Source organism: Mustela nivalis (assembly GCF_964662115.1).
Source record: "Mustela nivalis genome assembly, chromosome: 10".
In the NCBI taxonomy this organism is placed as follows: domain Eukaryota; kingdom Metazoa; phylum Chordata; class Mammalia; order Carnivora; family Mustelidae; genus Mustela; species Mustela nivalis.
In genome coordinates, this window is record NC_139029.1 from 23,874,036 (window position 1) to 23,900,341 (window position 26,306).

Genomic DNA, 26,306 nt, shown 5'->3' on the forward strand with positions numbered 1-26,306 from the left:
CTAAATTATCCTCTTTACACATTCATAAAAGGAAAAAAAAAAAAAGACAAAAAGACATGGACTCACAGGTGGAAGTTCTTAATTCTGAGACAGTCATCATGTCTCTTTCTCTTAAACAAAAAAACCTAGGGAGGGGAAAGCCTGTGTAAGAGTGAGAAAGAACACTTCAGTTTTGTAAGATCATCTATCCACTTATTCCTCTTCTCTTAGTTTATTCTCTTCCCCTTGGAAAGATCAGAATTAAAGGATCCAAAGTATCTGAGACAGGAAATGAGTAAGGCAGGAAAAAGGATGTGGTCTGAAAAAGAGTGGATTCTGGGGCTGAGCCAGAGCAAGTTAACAGGCACAGGGTCACAGATGGGGGAGGGGGCCTGGTGGCAGGAAGAGAAGTCTCAGGATCAATCAGTTTAGACTAGTAAGTCAGTGACAGAGGAGACAGGTCTGGAGAAGCATAACAACACCTTCCTAAAAGCTTATCCTCCACTGAAATGGAGAGAGACAATGGCTGATGAGTCCTACAGCTAAGAGAATCAGTATTGGGACAGAAAGAAGAAGAGCCAGAGTTTCCGCCTTACTTTGAGGGAAGTGGAAGTAATATACATTGAGTATGCCTGACAAAGGTAAATTAGAAATTAAGTCAAGACGTGGAAGAGAGGTGGAAAAGGCTGGGAGGTGAGAACATGATGGAACACCAATATTCTTTAAGCATCTATGTACCACATCTCAGTAAAACAATAGCTTTAAAAATAAGGAGTGATAACAGGAGAGACTGCTCAAGCGAACACAGTTGGGTAACAGAAACCAACCAAGACCAACAGAAATGTACACCAAGAAACTACCTACTTTCTCAAGATCAAGGCTGGAGAAAAAAGGGCATCTATTCTTCCAGGGTGTACAGACAAGCTGGGAAACAGATCCTGGGTGGGCAGGGCACACGTGATAATGCAGAGCGCCTGGAAAGGGCAGGTGCCAAGAGAGCACCATTACCCATCTGCTGGACCCTCTGTAAAACAAGCCAGCCCCTGTGAATGAGCCAAACCAGAAACTCTGGTTCCTGCCCTGCAGGGACTAGAATTCAGGTACAGAAATAGTGGGAAACACAGTTTATCAGCTGACTCAAAAGTGTGGGTACTTCCAAATACAGATCTCCAGATACTGGGGGCTATGTGGGAAAAGCACTTTTATAGTCTCCACAATGCCTAGCGCAGTGCTTTATATGAAGCAGGAGCCTAATAAAAGTGTGTTGATGCCAAAGTGTGTGAGACCAAAACTATTTTGCTGTGCAGGTACCTTAAGATTTCCAAACAGAATCTCCTACCCTATAACCAACATGGTAAGTTACTTTCTTCCTATTTTACAGGCGAAATCATACGAAGCCCTACCTCCCTGTGACCTAAACCTAAGCCCTAATTATCAGACACTGCCACAGGTCTGCTGCCTGCGCTAGAATCAGCGATGGGGAGGGCAGAAGCAGGGGAGAAATACAGGAGCAAGAAGGCATTTCCTTGCTTCATTAGCCTGTAATTTTCAGACTCACCTAGAGATCCTGGCAGTTCCAACATTTGGGTTGACTCAGGAGGGGAAGAAAAATCCCAGGTGAATGATAATTGGATTACCCAGCTATGCCTCAGAGCCAAATGGCTGGAAAAGGCCAGGACAGCAGGGTCTGATACACTTAAAGTGACATTATATTCTAAACCAAAAATCAAGACACTCGGGCAGACAATGGGATGGAATATTTCAAATTGGGGCTGTCCTAGAAAAATCGGGGACATATGGCGGATTTAGGTCGGTTGCTTATTTCACAACAAGGGATCCTCTGGGCCCAATATGCTAATGGAGGGGATTAGAGCCCTAGGATGGGAGATGTCTGAGGGGAAAGCTGTCACTGATCTGTAAACCAGGAAAAAAAAATAGAAGAGACTCTGTCTGTAGACCACACTAGAGGAAGGGGAACATTCTGGGTATGGAGTAGGGAGGAAAGGAAAGTTGATCAGAACTGAAAGTATGTCAGTGAAATCGGTTTAAGTACTGTAGGCAGGGGTGGGGAAAGGACGCAGAGGGTTGGGATGGTGGGGGTATGGCCGGTACGGACTGGGGGTATCCCCGCATACAGGAGGAGTCAGGGGCCAGGAGTTCGGACTGTGGCTTCACCATTAGTTTGCAACCTGACCTTGGGGAAATTATTTCCATCTCTGCGGACTTCAATCTAAACAGAGAAATCTCACAAATCCGATTTTTATGTAAGGAATCCGCATTTCAGCATACCTTCATTTGGCATGGGAAAGAGAGAAAATGCTCTTCTAAAAATGGAAGACAGGACAGACACAGAACAGCTTGTCCTTCCCATCCAATTAAAAACCTCGTGAGACTGAACTAGATTAAAAACAAAACTCTCAGGCGAAGCCGCAGGCCCTCCAAGCTAGGTAGTCCCCTACCAACAGAGCGCAGCGGATGCCAGCAGCCCTGCCCCTAAACGGCCCGTCCATCCCCGGGTAAACCGCCGTCCCGGGAGGACGGGGGTGGGGTGGGGGTGGGGTTGCGGGGACCGGGGGCAAGGGCGCGGACACACACGGAAGCGTCTGGCACGCCGAGGTTGACACAGCGGCTTCCGGGGGAGTGCGGGGCAGACAGGGTCCCCGCGAGGGGGGGAGGCGCAGACACCTCCCAGGCGCCGAGAGGCCGAGAGTCGCGGGCTGGCACGGCCTGGCAGCCGAGCAGGCCGGGGCCGGGAGTGGCACCGGAGGGCGGTGCCCGGCTTCGCGCGCGACGAGCGCCGGCCGCGGGCCCCCTCCTGGCGAGAACCCCTCCCCCGCCACGGGCACTGACCTGTCCAGGGCCCGGCTGGGCCTGGCCGGGCGGGGCCTACGCAGCCCCTCGGCCGGGCGCCGCCTCGCGCGGGGTCCCGGGCCCGAGCGGGCCGCCTCCTCTCCGCCGGGAGCCTCCGAGCCGGGGCCCGGGGCTGCCGCGGCGCATCCGACCGCACCGGCCTGGCCGGCGTCAACAAAGGGCGGCGGGGGCGCGAGGCCGGGGCGGGGGCGCGGGCGGCGGCCGGATTGCGCGCGCGCGGCGGGCGCTCGAGGGCTGCAGCCGCCGCGGAGACAATGCGGCGCGTCCCGGCAGGGCTCCCGCGGCCGCCTCCGCCGGGGGCGGGGCGCGGGGGCGGGGCGGGGCCTGGCCGCGCGGGGCGGGGCCTCCGGGAGGCGGGGCGCCGGCGCGGAAGCCGGGCCGCGGGCTTCCTTTGTGCGGCCGCGCCGACTCCGCCCCTCGCCCTCCGGAAGGCGCCCAGAACGGGGCGGCGGGTTAGGGACGTAAGTTTAGGGAGGCCGGCGCCGCGCGGCGAGGCCATCTGCCCGCCGCCCGTCAGAAGTCCCCAGTGGCGTGGCGGACTGTTGACTCCCGCCCGGCCAATTCGGAGGCAATAATAATAACGACTAGCGGTAATCGAGTGCTTAGTATGTGTCAAGCCCTCCGCGCACGCATTCCCACTTAGGCTTCACAATAACCCTACAAGTAGTCATTATTCTCCCCACTGGGAACTGAGGATCAGAGAAGTTAAGTAATGACCAAAGTGACCCAGTTACACCTCCATAAACCGGGATAATGCCTACTCTTCGGGCTTACTGTGAAGGTTAACTGAGGACATTTACACAAATTGCCTGCAGTGCCTGGCACACAGTTGGAGCCCAATAAATGCTACTTCTTTTCCTAAACCACACTGATTTAAACTGAATCGTCATGGCGAAGCACACTCATTCACTAGATATGCTAGGAGCTGTGGGAGATACAAGAGATGTGCAAGGTGACTCGCCCATTTCACGCCCCACCCCCAGCTATACCAGGAATAGACGGCATGGACTTCTCCCTTCATGCGTGACGTCTCCTTTTTTTTCCAAATATTTTCCAATTTTCTTGCCTTTTTAAGCATTCTTCTTCTCCCTCTGCCCCCACCGCTCCGCTTTCCCCCTTCAGGTCTCATCCCTTTTTCTTGGTTTCTGCGTCTTACATTTATTTTATATGCCGATTGCTTACTTCCCCCCCTCTTCTCCCTTTCCTCTTCCCTCCCCTCTACTATCTTTCGAATTCTCGAAACTTTCAAAGTCTTCGTTCGTTAACATTCCCATTTCCTTTGGGAAACATGGCATTTCTTATACTTACAAACAAAGATAACATGCGATAGAACACTCAACTTCTCTAGTTCCCAAACAGGCCCACGCTTTCCTGCCTCCCTACCTTTACTTCTTTTAGTCCCTCCTAGATTGACTTTTTCCCAACTGTACATATCTAGGTCCAACTTATCCTTCAAGTTCTAGTCTCAGGAACAGAGGTCGGCAAACTTTTTCCTGTAAGGAACCAGAGAGCAAATATTTTAGACTTTGCAGCAGAAAGTATATCCAGGGCTTGACACTTACTATTCAGCTCTGCGATGGTAGCTAGACAGCAGTCACAGGCAATACACACATGAATAAGTGCGGCTGCGTTCCAATAAAACTTCAGTTATGGACACTGAAATTTAGATTTCACATAATTTTCACATATCATGAAGCATTCTTTTGATTCTTAAAAAATTTTTTTAATGTAAAAACCATTATTTAATAGTTTTCAAAAACTGGCATGTGATGGATTTGACCCTTGGGATGTAGTTTGCCAGCCCCTGCTCTCAACAATGCCACTTCCTCTCGGCAATCTATCTTGAAAATCTCTACTTGGTGCTAACTCTTCCCTCTCAGCTTTTAAAGCACTTACCTATAATCCTTCTATGGCATTTATCATATTTTGGTTTATTGTGTTTGCTTCCTGTGCATTTCTTGTCTTTCCCGGTAGACCTTAAGCTCCTGGAAGGTAGGGCACGGACCTTATTTCTCTATGTCTATTACCTCCCAGCCCACAGTGCTTTGCATGGAGCAGGTATTTGAACATGAATAGAATGGATAATATTTAAGTCTTGGGTGGCTCACAGTTGTTTCCGCTGTGCAAAGCTTACTTCTCTCATTAGATAGTACCTCAAGAACAGGATGCTGTTGTAAGTATAGATTTCAAAAAGAGATTTTTGAGAGGTTTAGAGAGAAGAGAGAGAAAGGTGAGTGTCAGTTCAGTAAGAGTCACTGGATAACAAGTACTTGATCAAGGAATGTATATTACCACCAACCTGCAGACAAAGCATGTGTCCTCAGTCGGGTCCTATTCAACATTTCTATCAGCATGTTGGTTAAAGACAAAGAGAACACGCTATATGATTTACAGATGGCAAAGTCAAGCAGAGGAGCTAATAGAAAGAATCACAAAATCCAGATCAAAACCATTTCTCTCCCCTCACTGATTCTGTGTCTCTGTTCTCCTATCTTTAAAGTGGGGATGATAAAAGCCCTTCCTACCTCATAGGATCACTGTCAGGACTAAACGAGGAAATACACATGAAGCCTCCGCAGAGAGGGCTTAATAAATATCAGCTATTAACTATGTTCTTGCTGGGCAGGAACTACAGGCTGAATTCACAAGATAACATTTAATAGACATAATTAACTATATTTTGGCTCAAGATACAAATTGTACAAGTTTGAGACTGTGGAGACCTGGAATGATAGCAGTCTGCGTAAAAAGAAACCTTAAAAACAAAAATAAACCCCAAACCCAGCCCTCAGGGATTCAGGTGACACGGTGCATTCCTCTGGATGGGAGGAGCTACTGCGCACGAGCAGGAAGGTGAGGGAGTTATGCTTCCAGCCAGTCAGGACTCTGCCCTTTCATAGCAGTGTGACCTGGACCCTCTACAGGCTTTTATATCCTCCTCCGAATCATGGGGACAATAATATTTATCTCTCAGGGTTATCATGAGTGAGGGAAGGAAAACTTAGAACAGTACTTGGCACCTAGTGGATGTGCAAACAAATCTCAGCTCCTCCTTACCATACCAAGCAGATCTGCGAAACAGTCCTGCCCCTTGAAGTGCGTAGAAAGCTAGGACCAGGTGCCAACCAATGGTGGCTAGTGGCTTCTTCTATTTGGAATTACTGTGCTTCATTCAGGGACTCACACTTTGGGATAATTAATGCAAAGGTGGAATGTGGCTAAACAAGAATGACCAGATGGTGGTGGGAATGGGAGGTCTTAACATGGGATGGGCTGGGGGGTGGGGAGGTCTCAGATTTGCAGTCTGGAGATTATCCCTTTTTTAATGGGAAAGAGAGGAAAGAGACCTGGTAACTATCTACAAACACTGCAGGAGATGGACCCTATTACAATTCACCAGACATTCATGGCCAGTGGTGGAAGTTCCAGGAGATCTGGTTTTGGCTTAATTTGAAGAGCAACTTTCTGACAATTAGAGAAACTCCACAATGGAATGGGCTGCTTTTCAAACTGGTAAAGCCCTTATTATTGTAAGTGTGCCAAGAGAACGGATGGTCTCGTTCCTGTCCTTTAATTTTCCTGATGTTCTTTCTCCATATTCTTTTGCTTTCCTTTTCCTTGATCCCATCTCTATTCCTTACAGGACACTGATAGCCCTTTTCCTCTAACAGGACACTGATAGCCCTTTTCCTCTACTTTGTCCCCAAGTGCTTTTCTTCTCATTTCTCCTTCTTGAGTTTCCAAACACTTTGTCTCTTGGCTCTCCCCATACTGACTCCCAGCACACATGAAGACCGATGACTGGAACTGCCTCCCTGAGTTGGAGGTGGCCTTTGAATGTCAGAGAATGTCAAAATGTCACAGATCTGGGCCAAGATTGCACACCAGCAGAGAGGGGGCCCAGAGGTCATGCTGTGACTCTCCCATCGGGGTAGAGGGATCCAGCAGAGTGTCCTGAAGCCCAGGCATGGAGAAGGCCATTTGTCACTGGGCACTCACAGAGAGATGGGATCCCGGAGCTGAGCAGTTCTTTCCAAGAGGCTTTCCATGAGCTGAACTCATGCTGAATCCCCTTCTGGCTCCCCCTAGGCATTTGCCATATCTTTTGTTCCATGGTAGCCATTTGTCATATTTCCAATTTCAAAAACTCCTTCTCCGAGCAAGTGAAGCAGAGAATTGAGACAACTGGAAACCTGCCTGAACTTTCAACTTGCCATATGGATATGCAGATACACCTGACAGCAAAAGACATGTAGGCCTCAGAGTCTGGATCTAGATCCTTCGACTCTCCTTTGCTTTCTGTCTCCTTTTATATCTTCTGAGTCCCCTTTCTTACCTTTTGGTTCGTCTTCCCATTTCCCTCCACTCCCTCTGTTTCCACCCACCCAACTTCCTTGTTGACTTCCGGGCTGGCCGTGGTTTACCCGCCCAGGCTAGATGCCCAAGTGAAATGTGCCAGGGGATGGCCAGGAAGGCCAACTGACTCCCCTCCCTCGAGGGCCCCACTGCACTTCATACCGTGAGCTGGGGACTGCTGGATGTTAGGGCTCTTGGGGACGGGCAGGCCTCCAGGCATGGCAGTGATGATGGCCTGTTGATGGGGCGATGGGCCAGACTGAGTCTCGGGCACACTCTTCTCCCCGGGTACTGCTTCCTTCCAGTCATCCGTGGCGCATTGCTGGGGCTGTGAAGGGACATGACAGAGATCATCTGCTCACACGTGGCCTCTACATCCTCAGATACTTCCCCTGTTTCCAAGTCTGGAGAGCAGGCAAGGATGTTAAGGTTCAACCAGCCCCCAATGAGGGAGGGGTCCCGGGCTTTCTTGGACCACCCAGAGGGGACTTTGAGCAAAACGCATGCATGCGGGCGCTATGGCATTGCCTGAGATGCGTCTTCCCGCCTGTTCCCGGGATGCTGGCACTGGCTCACTCACCACTGGTGAGGCAGGCTGCAGTTGTAAGATGACAGCTGAAGCATGCTGGAACCTGCGCTGAGGGGTGTGGGCCAGGCCCTCGGGGTATCCGTTGTGAGGCCCAGCGTCCGGCGTGGGAGGGTGACACTGCTGGGTGCCGCCAGCCTTGTGCAGATTGGTCGTGGGGCACTGGAGAGGCAGGGCGGGAGTAACTGGGCCTAGTGGCCGGGCGTGGGCTTCGGGGCTGGGCTGCAGGGTCAGGCTGGGAGGGACAGAGGCGAGCTGGGGATGGGACTGGGCCTGGAGTGCTGGCCGGGACTGCTGTGGCGGTGGCGGCGCTGGCTGCTGGGGCTGCGGCTGGAGCACAAACTGCGGCTGCAGGTGCTTTGAGGGCGGCTGCGAAAGGAGCTGGTGCGGTTGCAGCTGAGCATAAGCTGAAGGGGGGACAGACCAGGTCAGGGGGCACAGCTCGACCTCCTCTTCTGCCAAGGCTCCCACTCTGCCCCTCCCACCTCCACAACAGAACAGCTTCCCAGACTCAAGGTCTCGGCCTTTGATCTCTTTCAGCTTTCACTTTAACTTTCTCTGTTTCCTTGCCTTCCTCCAGGGCTGAAGTCTTGTTCCCTCAGGCAGCCCGTCAGAGCCCAGTGCAAAACTCACCTCTTCTGGGAAGCTTTCTTGGACCAGGCCAGCGGATCGGAGGAGCCCTGGATTCAACAGTGTGCCATGTTCTCTGTCCCTTCCTTGCCCTTCCCTTGCTTTTCTCTAAGCCTGCAATCGCTGTGGCCTTCTATTGCCCAACCCAACCCTAGCTCTGCTCAGGCTAGGCCTCCTCCAGGAAGAGGCTTGCGCTCGGGGTCCTGGACTCTGTTACATACACAGGGGCCTTGAGCTAGCTGCTCAACCTCTGTAGGCCTCCGCTTCCTCTTCCGAAAGTCGGAAATAAAACCAGTTCCCGCCCAGAAAGTTGTTGTAGGGATGAAATGAGAAAAAACTTTGTGAATAAAATGAGAAAAAAGAAAAGAAAAGAAAAGAAAAGAAAGACACAATGTGCATAGCACAGTGCCTGGCAGACAGTCATGCTTGATCATTTCTAGCTATAATTAAAGTGATGATTTCAGTGTTGGTTTAGGTTCTCAAAGTATGCTGGACTTAGGTCTACCATAAGAACGTGTATCACAGTGCACTCTAATTGTTTCTTAGCTGCCTGCCCTTCAAGATCATGAACCCGTTGTTGTCAGAAACTATCCTGGATCTCTTTTTCCAGAATCTGGCCTAATGCCTGATGTCAGATGGAGGGTGCTAAAGAAATAAACTTCTTGTCCTGAACTGGAATTAATTTGTTGCTATGTGCCGCTAGCCTTTTCTTCTCCCATTTTAACCAGACTCTTTGAGATGGGGATTCTTACACTTTTTTAGTAATCCATTCAGTGTCTAGCTCATTTCTTATATATAATAGGGATTCGGAGAGTCAGCTCAGAGACGGATTGTCCTTACTCCTCACCCTGCTTAGTAGCCTCCAGGCCAGCCTAGCCTGAGGGCAGCTCCTCTGAATCTGTCTTCCCTGACAGAGGCCCTCCACCAAGATTCCCCCAGCTGGGGAGCCACTGCAAGAGACACTGTACCTTGCAAATGCAGAGAGGGTCACAGCAGGAAGCACACAAATGGATTTTTACAACCAAAGCCGCCCAGCCAATAGTATAAAGGCATATTTTGGATCCTGAGCTAACATTTTAAAAGAATCCTGTGATCCTGACAGGTGGAAAGCAAGCAGATTTCAAACTGAATTGGGGACAGGGGCTTCTTTCTTAAATTTTGTCTGTCGACCCATAACGTTTCCAACAATCTCGTCACAGCCCAATACAGAGTTCCAAGCAGAAGGCCCATCGGAGTGGAAAGGGAAGGAAAGAAAGTTAAGAAGAGGTGTGAAGGGGAAACGACACGTGGCCCCTGGTGACTGACCACTGTAGGAAGAGACAGGGCACAGGGGTTTTAGAGAAATGCGCAGGGTTTGAGGTGATTGGTGGCACATAGAAATGGAAATGGCCAGTAGGCATTTGGTGATTATAAATTGCCCCTGCCTCCAATGGAAGCCTTGCCTCCCAGTTCCACATTAAAGAGCTCAGAGCCTCAGTAGGCAAAGACTGTTAATCAGGCAATATAGACAATCAGGACTTTCTGAGATGACTGTTGATAAGGCGTCCGGGAGGTCCGGCAGATGCCACGCAGGGCCCCATTAGGCTTGAGCGGCCACAAAGACCTGCAGGAGGATGGGCGCCATCCCTGAGAACTCAGGCAGACCTTTCTGCCTCTCAGTACAGAGTCACGAAGTCCTGCCCCGGGACCAGTCTCCGCTGCAGGGGCTGCCCACCTGAGGCAAGCATGGGTGCGGGTGTGGGTGTGGGGCAGGGAGCAGAGTGTCGGAGGCATGTCCTGCCACTCCCCAGCTGTGTGGGACCCACAGAAGCGGGTCCTCCTCCTTCGCAGGGATTCAGAGTTTTCTCTGAAGCGGAGGTTTGGGTGAGGTGAGCACAGGAGTAGCTCCCAGCTCTAATCTGATGGGGGTGGCTATCATAGAAAGGTAGTTTAAAATTCTGGATGTATAAGGTGGTGAAAAGGTTAGAGAGGAAAAGGGTTCTAAATGTCCAGTGCACAGAGTACAGTTAGGAACAGTACACGTTTGATTGCCAGGATTGGGAAAGCAACCGCTGGCCCGCTCTCCCAGGGCTTACCGTCTATCCCACTAGCCCACTCTCTCCCCTCTGTGCTGCTCATGGAAAACCAGAGGCATTGTTTCAGAAGAGATGATGCTAGTGTATGCCATGCTGGAAACAAAGCTCCCGAAGACTTAGGTAAGTTCATAGATCAAAGACTCAAGGTATTTGGGTCGGGGGCGGGGGGAGTGTACACCCGTAACCTTTTGAGGTTAATAAAAAGCAAAGACCACGATTTACCTCCGGCATTATCCTGGGTCAAAAGTTCTTTTATTTAAAATATTTCAATGACTTTCTAATTGGTCTTTTCTGATTCTAGTTTCTTCTCTCTATAATCCATCTTATAGACTGCAAATTAATCTTTCTTTTGCAAGTTAATCTTCCCAGCGCACAGATCTGACCCCTGATAAAAAGCTGTCAGGGATCCTCCTCTGTCTGCTGTCTAAAGCCCCTGGCATTCAAGATTTCTTTACAACCTTTTAATTTTTATTATTTCTTTGATCTGAGCAATCTCCGCTCACTGTCTCCTGTACAGAGTTTATGCCTTGTCTCATCCTGCCCCGAGTGCCACACAAATCAAATCCTTTCTCTGCCCTTAGGGCCAAGGACACTCTTCCCCTTAAGCTACACCAAAGTCTCTCTGCTTTGCGCGGCCCTCAGAGATGCAGCGTGTCCTGTGGTCAAGTGTAAGCTCCAGAGTCAAAGTGCTTCGTGCTTAGCTCTGCCACTTACCAGCAGTGTGATGCTGGGCAATATATGACCTCTCCGTACTTCTGTCATCATCTTTAAAAGGGGTAAAGAGGGGCACCTGGGTGGCTCAGTGGGTTAAAGCCTCTGCCTTTGGCGATGGTCCCAGGGTCCTGGGATCGAGCCCCATGTTGGGCTCTCTGCTCCACAGGGAGCCTGCTTCTCCCTCCCCTCTCTGCCTGCCTCTCTGTCTACTTGTGACCTCTGTCTGTCAAATAAATAAATAAAATCTTAAAAAAAAAAGGGGGGGGGTAAAGATGATACCTATTTCATGTTATTTCAGTAAAAGACTTTTCTCCTTTAGGAGGCAGAATTTATGGGATTCATTTATTTCATCCAAAGAACCTTGAATTTAGTGGATCCTCAGTCAGTATTGGGGAGTGAATGAATGAAGAATGAATGACAACATGGTAGGACTCCAGCTTGTTTGTCCCACAAAACCTTTGCGCGTTAGAGCCAGAATGAAGATGAGAAGGATATCAGCCCACAGGTCATTTTGGATTAACCAGCATTCTGGTTTATGGAAGGCCCTCCTCCCGTTCACTCCCTGTTCACCACCTTCCTGCACTCACTTTCAACCCACCCCAACCGCTCTACTCGCTCTACTCGCTGTGCATAACACATCATATCCCATTGTGCCTGTCTGGCTTTGATTTCGGTGCTTCCATTTTCTGGAATGCCCTCCTTCTGCTTCAGTGATCTGAGGCTTAAGCTTCTTTAGCTCAGGCTCAGCTCCTGTTGTCTCCCTCTTTGCCTTAACTCTCAATTATGGGTTTTCCCGCAGAATTCCTGAAGGTTTCTGTTTGTTTGACTTATTTGTGATTTAACATGTGCTATCTTGTATACAGATTGCACGGATTCTTAAAAACGGATTCTTATTCTCCCCCCAACCCCCGTTTTAACGTAACGTCCTCTGAACGGGCATGCACATCCCAGTTGCTGTCGGTGCAAGGGGTGGTGCTCGTCCTCCTTAGATTTTAATAAAATAGTGGTGTCCTAGATGGACTCAAATGGGGATATTTTTGTTCTTGTGCACGTTTCCCATCTATCCAGCTATCCTTTTTTAGTCAAAGGCATGTTCTGGATGGCTTTTTAATTTTTTCTTAATTTAAAAGATACGCTTTAATTTAGCTGGAAGGTTTTTATGTCTCTTTAACCTTCTGCATTGTCCAATAGGATACTCTACATGCTTGCAGATGCTTAGTAAATGTCTGCTGCTGATCATGGTGAGATCCAAGAATGCTTCTCCCCCTGCCATGCCCTCCAGCTCAGTTTCGGGTGCTAAGAAGTATTTCTGATGGCAGCCATGATACCAGAGCAGGCCATATCTCTCTTCCCCACAGCGGTAATTGGGCATATCCGTCTATACAACGTTAACGCACAGAAATCTCTTTTTTCTTTTTCTTAGTTTTTTTTTTTTTTTTTTTCCTAATGCCCAGTAGCTTCATTTTTGCCCCTGCACCCACTTTGGCTCCCCCATCCCCTCCAGCTATAGAGTCCATTGCTTCTATAGAACAGAGGGTTGCCTCTGTGGGATCTCAGCCACAACTCGGAAGGCTCCATCATGATGCCCTTTCTGTTATGGAGCAGGGGAGGGGCAGGCCCAGGACCTCCATGAATTAGAGCCTAGAAAGGAAGAGAGACTCTAGGCAATGGTCATCTTCCTGTCTGGTGCTCTAACCTTGAACCGCCTCCTCAGAATCTCAAGAGGCCAATCCACTGCTCCCAAACCAGTTGGTTGTTAGCAACAAGAGGATTAAGGTCCCCTAGGCAGAAGGGATTACCAGCTCGCCCCCTTCATTGCATCCACTGTCAGAAGTTATCAATAATTAATCTCTATTGATCTCAAGGCTTCAAGGATGCAGGAGACAGCTCACTGCCCCAGACAGGCTGGGACTCTTGTCCCAAAATACACCGGAGTTGCCAGCATCTCCCTAATGGGTCCAGGCTTGCTCGTACACTTATTTTTCTAGACTCTGCTATAATGGACTAGTTTCCTGGTCTCCGGGTGGGGAGGGATGCCTGCGAGAGAGGATGGTGTAACTCTTTACTGCCCACTACACTTCAAGGTTTAGAAAGTGAAGAGATGCTTTGAACCATTCATTCACTCAACAAACATTAGCTAGCAAGCACTCACTATAAACCGAGTACTATGTCTGGTGCTGGCTAAAACATGATGCCTAGGACAGATTATAGTCCAACAAAGGAGACATTTACTCTTGGCCTATCTCGGTGAACCTTGTAATAGGAGATAAGCCCCAAACACAGAGAACTCACAAAAGGGGATTGATTCAGCTTGAGGAGAGCAGAGAAGGCTTCCTGGAGGAAGCGTTTAACAGGACGCAGAGTTAGGAGAATGACAGAAGGAACAGTGCATGGGAGGAGCCGGAGACATGAAATGCCAAGGTGCATTCAGAAAGCTGTAGGGCACCAGGTGCAGCCGAACCTGGTGTGTCTGTAGCAGAGCACACAGTTTTAGGAAGGGTCTAAATTATGCTAGCATCCACAAGAGGCTGCTCTTCTCAGAAGAGGGTTCATGGGATCTGGCCTTGGGACTGACTGAGATTGAGGCTGACTAGAGAGGTCAGCCCCCCTCCCCAAACAGACAGGGAAGGACCTTCTGGAAAAAACTAAAGCAATAGCCACATGAATTTTCCATGAGGCAGTTCCTCTGTGCTGAGGGCTAAGGGTTTGAGGGGGAAGTGGAGCTAAGGGAGGTTTCCCTGCGACAAGATACTAGGTCATAATAACAAGCTTGTAACGGCAGGGGCACGCCATGGCGTTCTGTCCCTGTCTTCATGTCTTTAGGCCTGCGCTGCAGCCATCTGGCAAAACTAGCCAACCTCCTCTGTGAGGCAGAATTCCTCATAAGACAGCCTGGAGCATTAAAAAAAGAAACTGGCTTCTGCATCTCTGCCGCCTCCCCACCTTGGCAGAGAGACGGTGGTGCAGCGTAAGTGACCTAAAGCATGGGGTTCGGAGCCAGATCTGGGTTTGGAGCTTGGTTCTGCCACCGATAGACTGTGTAACCGTAGACAAACTGCTTACCCTCCCTGAATCTTGATTTCCTGATCTAGAAATGGTAATATGCCCCACATAGGGTAGCTGATAGCATCCCATGGAATATTGAGTTTTCAATCACGAAAAGGTTCACTGCCTTTGCTCATAACTAGATGCCCAGCAAAGGAAGCTCTTCTTAAAATACTATCAGCTATTTGCATGTGGCTTTGAACTTCTCAAAGCATTTTTATAATGTGAATCTCATTTATGCATAACAATAACCCGATGAGGCAAATGGGTGGTGCTTCCATTTTTATAAGCAAGAGCTGAGCAGGATTCATGGGACATGTGGCACTAAAGGAAGGTCGTTTTTTGCTTGACAGATGAAACACAGTGCCTTGCACATCACAAACCCTCAAAAAAATGCTGATGGGCGGGTGCCTGGGTGGCTCAGTGGGTTAAGCCTCTGCCTTCAGCTCAGGTCATGATCCCAGGATCCTGGGATCAAGCCCCGCATGGGGCTCTCTCTGCTCAGCAGGGAGCCTGCTTCCTCCTTTCTCCCTGCCTCTCTGCCTATTTGTGATCTCTGTCTGTCAAATAAATAAATAAAATCTTAAAAAAAAAAAAAAAGCGCCTCTGCCTTCAGCTTGGGTCATGATCTCAGGGTCCTGGGATTGAGTGCCGCATTGGGCTCTCTGCTTTTGGCGGGGAGCCTGCTTCCTCCCTCCCCCCGCTGCCCCCCTCCCCCGCCCCGCCTGCCTCTCTGCCTACTTGTGATCTCTGTCTGTCAAATAAATAAATGAAATCTTAAAAAAAAAATGCTGATGGACAAGTGACTAATACAAACCAGTAAACACAGTAAAATGGCAGGCCTTGGAATAGGAGCTGGGAGCTGCTCAGACCTTTGCTGGTCATCTTGGAGCTAAGGCCAATGAGGAGTGAGTGCTTTGCCAGAAGGCAGGGAGGTATGTGACAGGTCAAGTAAGTCACAAAGGGATGCGCAAGGCGGGGGGTGGGGGGGTGGGGGGGTGGGGAGAGTGGGGGTGGGAGGACAGAAGATTGGTCCCAGGAAGCCATGGGCAATTCCAGTGGCTCCGTGGGCAATCTGGGGAGGGTCTTGAAGGCTCCCCACGAAGTCAGAGTCATTCTTACCAGAAGTCATGAACATGCTATTTATTGAAACCCTCCTACAGGCTAGGCCTTGCAGCCGGTAAAGTAGGAAATAAAGACACAGTGACGGTTTCTAAACAAGAAAGAAATCACAGTCTTTGAGGAAGAGGGTTCTAGCAGCTGTGAGTGGGAATTCCTGGCCATCAGTTAAGCCTCTTACAGTCAGCAGGCCTGGAGGAAAGGCAAAGAGCCAACACAGAGGGCGTTTCATCAGAGCCTGGTGATGAGCTGGGGGGTGGTGGAAGGTGGGACTCAGGAGGGAAAGGGAGCTGGTGGCTGTCTCGAGCCTACTCTGTGCCGGGTGCCTCTGCAGGCCACTGCGCTCATCTTTACAGCCTGTGGGAAGTACAATCATCGGAGTTTTATAGGTGAGGAAATTGAGGTTTACAGAGATTAAGTAACTTGATGATGGTCATAAAACTAGTAAGTAGGGAAGCTGGGGTCTGAAACCAGATCTAACTCTGAAGCCCATGCTTTTCCCATTATAATACTGCCTCTGTGGGAAAGGAAAATGAAGGCAGAATAACACTGAGACTGAGAGCCTGGGCTATAAGAGTAGCTCACGACTGTGGACCGTGGCCAGGAAACTGGGAACGGGGATTCTTCTGTAGAGGAACACAGCCAGGTTTTTGTTTTTATTTTATGAATTCTGTAAATTTTAAAGATGTGTATACAGGGCGCCTGGGTGGCTCAGTCGGTTAAGCATCTGCCTTCAGCTCAAATCATGCTTTCAGGGTCCTGGTACGGAGCCCTGTGTTGGGCTCCCTGCTCAGCGGGGAGTCTGCTTCTCCCTCTCCCTCTGACCTTCCCTCCTACTGGTGCTCTCGCTGGCTCTCTTGCTCTCTCAAACAAATAAATAAAAGATCTTAAAAAAAAAAAAATCTTTAAAAAGTGTGTATAGCAGGTGGGGTGATATCCAAGGCAGAAAATATCCTGTAGACAGGAACTGTCTAGGGAAGGGAGATGAAGACAGGGATGGACACATATTGAGAACTCTTCTGCTGACAGGTGGTAGGTGTCTGAAAATGTAAGAACAGATAAGCTCCTTTAGGGGTGAGTGTTGGAGTACACTGCCAGGAGGACAGGACTGAGTCTTTTGGGAGTCCCATAGCGAATGGCAGTGGGGCGAGGGGAAAGGAGGGGGGAGCAGGTCCCACCTACACGCACAGATGGTCACAAGCACACATGGCCATTCTGGGCGTCGGTACTTCCCAGTGCCAGCTGAGATCATCCTCCTTCTGTTCTGTTCTCGAAACTTACTCATTTTTCAGGCACAACTCCGATTTCCTCAACCCCAATTAGAATTTAAACTCTTGATCATCTCTGTTACTCCCATATGGTTAGCGTTATGTTTGGCACATAATAGGTGCTAAATGAGTATTTATTGAGCTGAACTAAACAATTAAAGAGACAGAGAAAAACTATTTGGGAACGACAGTTAATTAGTCTTCCTGAGCCATATCTTCCTCATTTGGGGGAATGGAATAATCATTGTTAGGGTTAAATGAGATATGTAGGTAAGATAGGTGGGTATTTAGTACAGTGCCTGGGACATGTTTGTACGGTGACTGGATTGTTCATTAACTGGTAATTATTATTATTGGCTGGCAATGGCCCATGGAGGTAATGTAATAGGAGCCTAGGGGGAAGGATTTCAGGAAAGAAGGCTCAACAGTTCCAAGGCTCTCTGTGTATCACAGTTGTACCCTCTTCCTCTGTCTCTGTCATACACACACACACACACACACACACACACACACACGTACACACCCATGATGTGTTAAGCAAAATATAAAATGCCTCCACTGATATCCCCTAGACCTTTTCCCCCTGCTATAAAGAGGAACTTCTTAGTAATCTAAATTCGGTCCTACAGTGGATAGTTGAAATGACCTTCATGGCTGGTTGCACGAAGCTAACATCAGAATTGTTGGGAATTTTGACTCCAGAGAGATAACAAGCCCACTTGTATGTTTTGTTTTTATTGGATTCTCCAAGTAAAAGCATCTATCTCACAGCTTGGAAGCTGCTCTGGGAGAGAAATGTGGTACCCGAGAGTCCTAGAATCAGCCAGTACCATGTTGTCAGGCCTATCACAGACAGAAATCACTATTCCCCTGACACAAACCCCTCTCTGTGATAAAACAAAGCTGCTATGTGGCAGGCCTTTCCAGCAGTTTTCGCTCCTCTGATGAGACCTGAGGAGGGATGAGGAGACAGAACAAAGACTTGGCATCTGGAGCACAATTGTGTGGAAAGGGCCTAGAATTTTCAATGACCTGAGAGTTTCCTTTTTTCACAGCATCAACTTCCTGGTCAGCAACTTGCTGCTCACCTTTGGTCCTGAGTGTGCAGCCAAGGCCCTGAGTTTATCCCCTAGAATGAGGACTCCAAGAACCAAGCCTGTGTGGAGCTGCGGCCCAGCTCCCTTTCAGGACTCGGTTTCCCTGCAGGCGGGGCCCATGGGACCTTGCCCCCTGCTCCTCTTAAGCCCTCCCTTGTTCTGTCCTCGAATTTCTGAGAAGCCCAACCTCTTAGGCTCTGCTCTCCGCCCCTTACTCCCCTCCCCCACCTACCAACCCACCCCTTTTCAGGGCATAAGGGACCTTTTCTATTTGCAGATCTTAAAGAAGCTGGTTGCCAAGGTGACAGGAGCAGGAACAGCAGGGAGCTCGCCATGGGGGAGGGGCTTTGCCCCCAAACAGCTGTCAGTGGGAGCAGTCCCAGCTGGGACTACAGCGTTTGCCTGTTCTGGGAGTACATAGCCCCCAGGGGGACACATTCCTCTCCACTATGATCCCCCACTGCCCCCCACCGCAGGTCTCTACTGGTTACTCTCCCTGGGGGCAACCAGCCAGCCAGCTTGAAAATGCTCCAATAACCAACAAAACCCGCCACCCCCGCTTCTCCCTCCCTCCCTCCCTCTCTCTCTCCCTCAATCTCTCTCTCTCTCTCTCTCTCACACACACACACACACACACACACACACACACTCCCGTGCGCATGCCCACATGCTCTGATTCCTCTGTTCATTCGCAGTGGGTTGGCTGGGCAGGAGGCCAGAAGTTACCTCTGCCTGAGGACCCCGAGCCCAGCGCCAGGTGCTGTTCCAGGCCACCCCCACTAGGGCATAAGGATTATTTCCCTCTCTTTTTGTTCCAGAGGACTGAGAGGATCTGCAGCATCATAACCCTCCCATGGCCTTCCATCTGGGAGGTAGGGGTGGGGGAGTGGAACCGCTGCCTTACAGAGAGGAAGGGGGAGAAGAAGGAAGCAAGACTGGGAGAGGATGGTAGGAGCCAGCAACCATGCAAAGCCCACTGGCTTGTATGATCTAGATGCGGCTCACAGCTGCTCCACAGAAAGTTCTGGGGAGCCACTGGTCTCTGTATTGTATATAGCCACAAATTACTAGTCCCAGGCCATGCCTGGGCCCCACTTTTATAAGATTCAAGAGAAGAGAGCCCTCCGCTGGATTCCATAAGCTGCAGAATTTAGAACCATCAGGCTCTTTGACTATTTCGGTCATGAACAGGAAAAGCCTAGGAAAGACCCAAATTACTGCAAGAAATGGGAGAGGCAAATACAGCTAAAGGACTAAGAATATAGAATCTGACTCGGCCAGGCCCAGAACTGGTTCCCAGTTCTGCCACTTAGGACTTAGGTGACCTTGAGCAACATATGTAGTAAGTTCTGGGGTAACCTCTCTGAGCTTTCATCCTCTCGTCTGCAAAATGGATAAACACACCTACCTTAACAGGGTTCTTTCGAAGGTTAAACGGTGGTGTGGCATAAAGCTGCCTAGCGTATCATCTAGGTCACAGGAGATGTTTTCTCAGCACCCAGTTTTCTCAAGACTCTAGGGTTCCCTTGTACATTTAGAAAGAACTCAAGAACTGGTCTTTCTGTGGAAGGATCCTTAGAATCTGGGGGGCTGGGGCGCCTGGGTGGCTCAGTGGTTTGGGCTGCTGCCTTCGGCTCGGGTCATGATCTCAGGGTTCTGGGATCGAGCCCCGCATCGGGCTCCCTGCTCCGCAGGAAGCCTGCTTCCCTCTCTCTCTCTCTCTGCCTGCCTCTCTGCCTACTTGTGATCTCTGTCTGTCAAATAAATAAATAAAATCTTTAAAAAAAAAAAAAAAAAAAAAAGAATCTGGGGGGCTGGCTTCAATCTAGGCAGAGGCTATATTTTGGCTTGGATGGGAATGGTTCTCAGGAAGTAGGGCTTGTAGGGTTTGTAGCTTGAATGAGAAAGTAGAAGTGCTAATTTGGGGTCTCACTCTCATCCAAGCTGCTGTCAACTCGCTGTAAGATGCCCAGCCTTGACCCTTTTGAGTCCAGTCAGGAAGAGGCTGGACTAGTGTCTGATGAAAGCAATGCCAGCCGGTGAGAAACATCTGGAACCACAGGGCAGTGAGGCGTGTGTCGGGAGCTGTCTGCCTTCCTTAGCTCAGCAGTGACCGTCCAAAGGCAGAGAATCACCAACACTTTGCCCTTGAAACCTCAGGAGAGTAAATAAAGGACTGGAGTGTAGATTCTTCTTCCTCAATATCATGACACTTGACTTGTGCTTTCCCCTGTCTTGACTATCTTCCCCTGCTTTGTCTGGTGGGGAAACTACTCATGCTTTAAGACTCACAGGCCATTTCCTCTGAGGGACAGTATCTCTGACCCATGATCTGGCAGTGAGTTGGCAGCCTGTGCCCACACTTACCTTGGACTTACTCCTATAATAAGATCTTTGAAGTTGAATGGATTTGCTTATATATCTGGCCCCCTCTTTTTGACGCATACTATTTAGGTAAGGCATTGTATTTTGGCCCTCTTGGTTAATCTAGTAACTGGCATATATAGGCTCTCAAGAAAAAAAATGCAGGTTAGATGGTCTGGATGAAGACAGAGGGTCAGTGGTGATCCCCGGTATGTGACCAGGGTGACGATCTCTTTCACGTAAAGCCCTACTGTCTATAGCTATATTTATTTGGGTGGTCTAACAGTGTGGTCTCATTCCTTAGATGGATAAGCTGGCTTCTAGGGTTGTTTTTTCTTTTAAGATTTTATTTATCTATTTGTCAGAGAGAGAGGGATGGCAAGAGAGAAAACAAGCAGGGCGAGTGGCAGGCAGAGAGAGACGTGGGACTCAAACCTAGGACCCTGGGATCATTACCAGAGCTGAAGGCAGATGCTTAACTGACTGAGACACCCAGGCGCTCCTTCTGAGACTTTTCTAAGGAAAGACTGACTGCCTACAACAGGCAGTGGCGCTGGGACAATGCTAGCAGGCAGGGAAAGAGGTCCAGCCTCAGGGAATGCTGAGTCAGTCCCCTCACAGAACCTGCCTCACAGGTAATCTGGGTATTATTACTATTTTTTAATCCGCTAGATTTTTTTTCTCAAGTGTCACCCTCCTTGGCAAGGCTTTCTGGCCCTCCTCCCCAGAGCGAGACAGCTCCCCGGTATCCCTGCAGTGCCTAGAGCTCACATTTATGAGTATCACACTGTACCTCACTGGACTTGTCTGTCTATCTCCCTAGACAACGCCCTCCCCGTAGGGCAGAGCCCAAGTCTCATTTATCTCTGCGCTTCCGGAACTAGCACCATAACTGGCAGACATTTGTCAACAAATGTCTGTTGCATGTTGAGAAAATCAACTTCCCGCTTCCTCATCTGCCTGTGTGGTTCTTGTGTGCATCGGGCTCATCCTTATCCCTATTGCCGACCCTTAGAGCATTTCAAAATAGCCCAACTGCCAGTCTCCACTCTCTCAGGGCTAGGAGCTCTGAGATTCACCATTGCACCTGTGGCTAAGGACTCCTTTATCCCAGATGATATGGCTTCTTCCTCTAAAGCTAGATGGAGACATGGTACAGAACAAGGAGCTGATGAGCGCCTCAAGATGGGAAGAGGGAAGAGGAGAGATGCAGGGCTGGGATCTTAGCATGTCCATGGGAAAAAGGAAAGTTTGAAAATTTCCCCTTCCCTTATAGTCCTCCTGGGTTTTCTGGGATAAGACCCTTGTCCCTGGAGTCCTTACCTGGTGCGACGAGGGGATGGGTGGCCACAGCGGGGGCCATCCGGCTGAGCCCAGCCCGGCCCTCCATGCTCCCCGGTGCGCTGCTGTTACCATCTCCTTTCTTGAGTGGCTCCAACACGCTGTCAGCTATGCCAGGCTTGGCACCTGCGGGGGAACCCTGAGCGGTGTTTCTGCCCTGTGATGGGGTAGGCAGAGGCTGGTTACCACCTGGCGTGGGTTTCAGGGCCAAGCTGGGCAGGACAGGCTGGGTGGGGGTAGAGCTCGAGGCTGCTGCAGTTGGTGGCTGCTGTGTTCGAAGGGTCAAGTTCTGTACCTGGAAAAGAGGGGTCTATAGGAGTCCCGAGAATGCGGGTAGCGCAGTGGTAACACACAGCTAAGACAGGGAAGGAGGTAGGGACGGACCTAGAAATGGCTAACTGGGACAGCAGGTTGTAAAGTCAAGAGAGAAAAGAGAGAAAATGAGTTAGAGGCCGAAAGAGGAACCAGGAGCAGGTAGAGTTTCTAAAGGGGACAAGAAAGAATACTAGTGCTTGGATCCGTGAGCAGAAGAAACTGAATTCTGAGAAGGGCTGCCCACCCAGGCTGGGGCGGGTTCTCTCTCCCTTCCGTTACCTCTTCTCCTCCCCCAAACTATCAGGATGGGATGCATTCCATTTAGAAAGAATTCCCAGCTACAGCGGGGCCCAGGGCTTCCCACACTCAAAAGGGCCAGGGCAAAAGTGAAAGTTAATTGACCAGCGTGGACACCAGGCAAAGGATCTTTTTTTTTTTTTTTTTGTTCTCAGGCTCTCAGGATGAGGTTTACACCAGAATCAGCGCGCTTACTCAGCCTGGCCCCTGGTGCCCTCTGCTGGACGCGCAGAGGCTGTGCCCGACTCGCTTCTGACCAATCTGATTTCTCTGTCTCCCAAGTGCTCTCCCCGACTGTAGCTGGGGTGAGGAGGGAGTTGGGGTGGGGGGGGAGGTGTTGCCCCGCTGCCCTTAGAATCTTTACAGCCAAAGCGGTATCCGTGTGCTCCCAGCGGAAGGTGGGGACCCAGGACTGACCTTGCTCCCTCTTCTGTGCCATTTTTCCTGAACTAGAGGGGCTAGTGTGTGTAGCCAGAGTGGGATTTTCCCACTTGAAAAGCAACACAGAAGTTATACTGGGAAAATGCTAGTAATGGCCACCCATTATTGGCAACAGCGTTTACCCCAGCCTGTTGTTCTCTGACTCCTGATCTACGTTTGAGGGACTGGAGCGGAGTCGAGAGTGGCTGAGGTCTTCTCAATGGGGGAATTAATGAAGGAGTCAGTCTGGGAGCAGTGGGATGTCCTGTCTCCCCCCGGCTTTCCTAGAAGATCCCAACCTTTCAAGAGAGTCAAAGAGCCTCCAGGCTTGTGCCCATACCCGGTATCAGTACCCCTCTACGGAGGTGCCCACCCCCCTGCCCTCCCAGCAGCATGGAATCCTCACCTGGGCGGGGGTGGGGGGCCGGGCGGGGGAGCCAGTGCCGAGCTCAGGCTGCACAGTAGCGACGGTGGCCGTGGGCGTGAAGATGAGCTGAGGGGACAAAGGAACAGTGCCGCCTAGGCTCCTAGCTACCTGCACCAGGTTACCTGGCTGGGCCTGGAATCACAGGAAACGAGGCGCCTTTTACCTGCCCAATGTGGGCTCAGCCACAGGACAGGCCAGTTCAGCCAAGGAGCAGATATGGGGAAAGAGGGAGGCAAGAGAGGGAAAGAGTCCAGGGGGACCACCTGAAAGTCTCAAGAGGTTTGTAGCGCCCTGATCCAGGCTGGCTAGTGAAGGGGATGGCGGAGGAGCGCGCATCTGGGGATGCACATTGGGTTTACTTCAGAAGCCTCTGTGAGGAGCTCATCCCAGAGGGCCAATCTTCCTGGGACACCCTAAAGTCACTCTCTCCACAGCAGGGGAGCAGGGACCTTGGGTTCAGACAGATGTCGTAGGATTTCTTTCCAGGTCTAACCCACTCCTGACTCCAGGTCTGGGCCAGAACGGGACTCCCCTGCACCAGGGATCCAGGTAGATGTATTCTTTTCTTGGTTCTTAGTCAAATTTAGATTCAGGTGGGGGGCGGTGTGCAGAGACAATGGTGGCGGAAGACCCAGGTGCCTGGAGCCATACTCGGACCTGCCTCTCCTTCGGTGGGTGCCGGCTACATGCGGGTCTCTGCATGACACTTCCAACCCTGTGAGCCTCGTTTGGTGCCCCGTGGGTGTGCAGATATCTCATAGGCAGCTTTCCCGAAACTCTGAGGTACATCTATGTCTACTCTGGGCCTGTGTGCCCTACACTGGGGAGGGAGGCAGACAGGCTGAAGGACCCCGACTAGGGCAGCTGAGTAGGACAAGGGAACGAGTAAACCGAAGACAAAGGCAAGTTTGGGCAGGGTCACGCTGTGGCCTCCCGTTCCCTAGGGAAGTGCAAGTCTATTCCATACTGTGTGTCCCAGAGGCTATTCCCAGGGAATGGAACACCACAAACAATGAACTCAGAGTCAAGAAAGGAAGTGCTGGAGCAAGACCGGAAAATCCCCAAGTGTCAAGTTCTGGCCATAGAAGCAAAGGGAGGGTAGGACTGTATTGTCTTCAGGACAGCGTGTCAAGGAGCCAGAGGGAGACATCTTCAGGAGGGGAGACATGAGATCAGACTCAGTGAGCTGAGCCTGACAGAGAGCTACATGTTATTTGCCTCCTGGGAAGTATGCTGCTGTTTTCCCTGGAAATCCTTCTAAATCTTAAGGACCCAGACCTCAGGACCTTTGCATCCCTTAGGGACAGGTGTAGAGGAGGGATTCTAGGTAAGCAGGTCTGGGGCTGATCCCATCCTGAGCACATTTGGCATATTCAAATAAGCTGAATTAACAGGTGACAGAGGGACCCTGATTTGGATGGGGACCCAGTTGGGAGAGCAGTGGAGACAGCAGTGTGTCGTGAAATGGAATGTCACCTGTACCCCCTGGGCTGGAATTCTCCTTTGGCCCTGGAACTACTGGTGGCTGGTCCCTGTAAGGCCTGCCACAGGGGGTTAAGACCCCATTTTTGTAAAATACATGGATGTCTGTGTGTTTGCTTAAGGATCTGCGTATACTGACCATCTGGGCATGGGCCCCTGCATTTTCTACCCTAATGAATTCAGGGGAGTGGTTTCTGATAAGAAGAGGACTATTAGGGAAGGAAAGGAGGCCTCATCAGCAACCTTCTCCATTTCAGCCGGGAACCCCACATGTCCTTGGGTCACTGAGCCTGTACCCAAGCTCCCATTCAACCTTCCAGACGCCCTCTTCTTTATGCCACCCCTTACCTCTTGCCGCCTGTCCCTGGGTGCTCCCCCTCCCCCACTTCTCTAATCCTTACCCTCTTTAACCTCCCAGCCCCAACCTGTCTGTCTTTGTACTCCTCCCAGGCCATCTGAGCTGAGGCCCAGGCTGGGTACTCACCATCTGTGCCCTTAGATACATCTGTGCTTGGCTTGCCGTCAGGGCCGGAGATGACGTGTTGCCCAAGAGCACAGCCTGCTGGGCGATGCCCGAGGCTGTCGCCGAGTTGACGCTCTGCGCCCGGTTGATGAGCTGGGCTGCTGCTGGGGAGGCTGCCAGATTGATCTGATGAGAGAGAAACGCGCAGTAGGAAGCAGGAGGTTCTGTTGGTTAACTCTGTGCCCCCCCATCCACTTCCTTCTCTCCCCCTCCTCTGTTCCTTGGTGGATTCAGCCTTCTTTAGGACCATCTCTGACACATGGGTCTTGGAGCATCCCTCAGCCCTGCCCCATCTCTGGCCCATCTCTGGCCCATCTCTGGCCTACGTGTGGAGCTGCAGGGAGGGTTCAGTGGCCAAGAGAACTGAATTCTACACAGAGAGTCTGGCCGTTGGAGGGAAGGGTGACAGGGAGTTATTAAAGTAAGGGTTAAGAAGAGCCACGTGTTTGTTTGCTTGTTTGTTTGTTTTTTCCCCTCCCCTGGCAAGAGTGATAGATTCCCTGACTGGGTCTGGGAGCCTGTGAGCACCTGGGCCAAGGAGGGAGGAGCTGGACACAGTGCTGTGGGTCCTGCTTGCTGCTCTCCAACCTACTCACCGAGGATGACTGGGCTGGGGCCTGTGCAGACACGTTGCTGCCTGACGAGCTCCCTTGTCTGTTGGCCACCAGGCTTGCCTAGAAAAGAACAATGCTTGTCACAAGGGCCCCAGATCTCCCCCAGCTGTTCCCCAAGCTCTCTAAGGAAGCGCTAGAGGACGATGGTTAGGAGTCCAAAGCCTACAGTCAAACCCTCATTCTGCTTCATCTGTGTGGCCTCAAGCACGTGCTTCAGTTTCCTCTTTATAAAAAACAGAACCCACCTTGTAGCACCGCGGAAAGGATGAAGCAAGGCAAAGCATCTACACATAAGAGCTCAGATGATTAGCGATGATTATTACCTATCTTTCCGGGTTTCTGTAGCCCCCGCCACCGTGCTCTGTCACACTGGGTTCACAGACCCCATGAGAGATTTTGCACAGGCTGTCTGGCATGTTCTGTCTGCCCGCCTCCCCATGGCCGGCTTCTTCTCATCCTTCACATGTCAGCGCCACGTCCCTCCAGCAGACAGACGGTCCTCGGCTGCCCAACCCAGGACAACCCACTTGTCTCTCAGGCCAAGCGAACTTTCTCTTTCAGACTGCTTACGGCAACTTAGAGATTTAGATATTTCACTTCCTCGTCTATCTGGGTTTCTGTTTGCTCGCTCTCACCTCATCTAAGCTCTGCGAAGGCAGGGTCCACAGCGGACTCAGTGTCTGACATGCCCTGTGGCACAGTGGGTGCATGGGACTTTTGGTGAATGAAGGAACGCATGAGGTCTTCTCAGCCATGGAGGACAGACAGGAAGCTAGGTGGGCA

At 50.5% G+C, this 26,306-nt stretch overlaps 1 protein-coding gene across 15 annotated transcripts in view; it reads right to left on the reverse strand.

Annotated features, from left to right (window-relative positions):
* Positions 1-26,306, reverse strand: part of PHC2 (polyhomeotic homolog 2) — a 115,121-nt gene that overhangs the window by 23,345 nt on the left and 65,470 nt on the right. For 2 of the 15 annotated variants that reach the window (XM_082685644.1, XM_082685652.1), the window contains exons 4-9: positions 25,506-25,583; positions 24,871-25,035; positions 22,884-23,036; positions 21,428-21,740; positions 7,787-8,199; positions 7,369-7,534 (exon numbers count right to left, since the gene is read on the reverse strand). In XM_082685644.1, the coding sequence (XP_082541770.1) occupies positions 7,369-7,534; positions 7,787-8,199; positions 21,428-21,740; positions 22,884-23,036; positions 24,871-25,035; positions 25,506-25,583 (1,288 nt within the window). Of the gene's footprint in view, positions 1-1,537; positions 1,756-2,829; positions 3,115-7,368; positions 7,535-7,786; positions 8,200-8,425; positions 8,644-21,427; positions 21,741-22,039; positions 22,144-22,883; positions 23,037-24,870; positions 25,036-25,505; positions 25,584-25,846; positions 26,293-26,306 lie in introns of those variants that run through there. The other 13 variants (XM_082685657.1, XM_082685659.1, XM_082685656.1 and 10 more) reach the window with 13 other exon arrangements.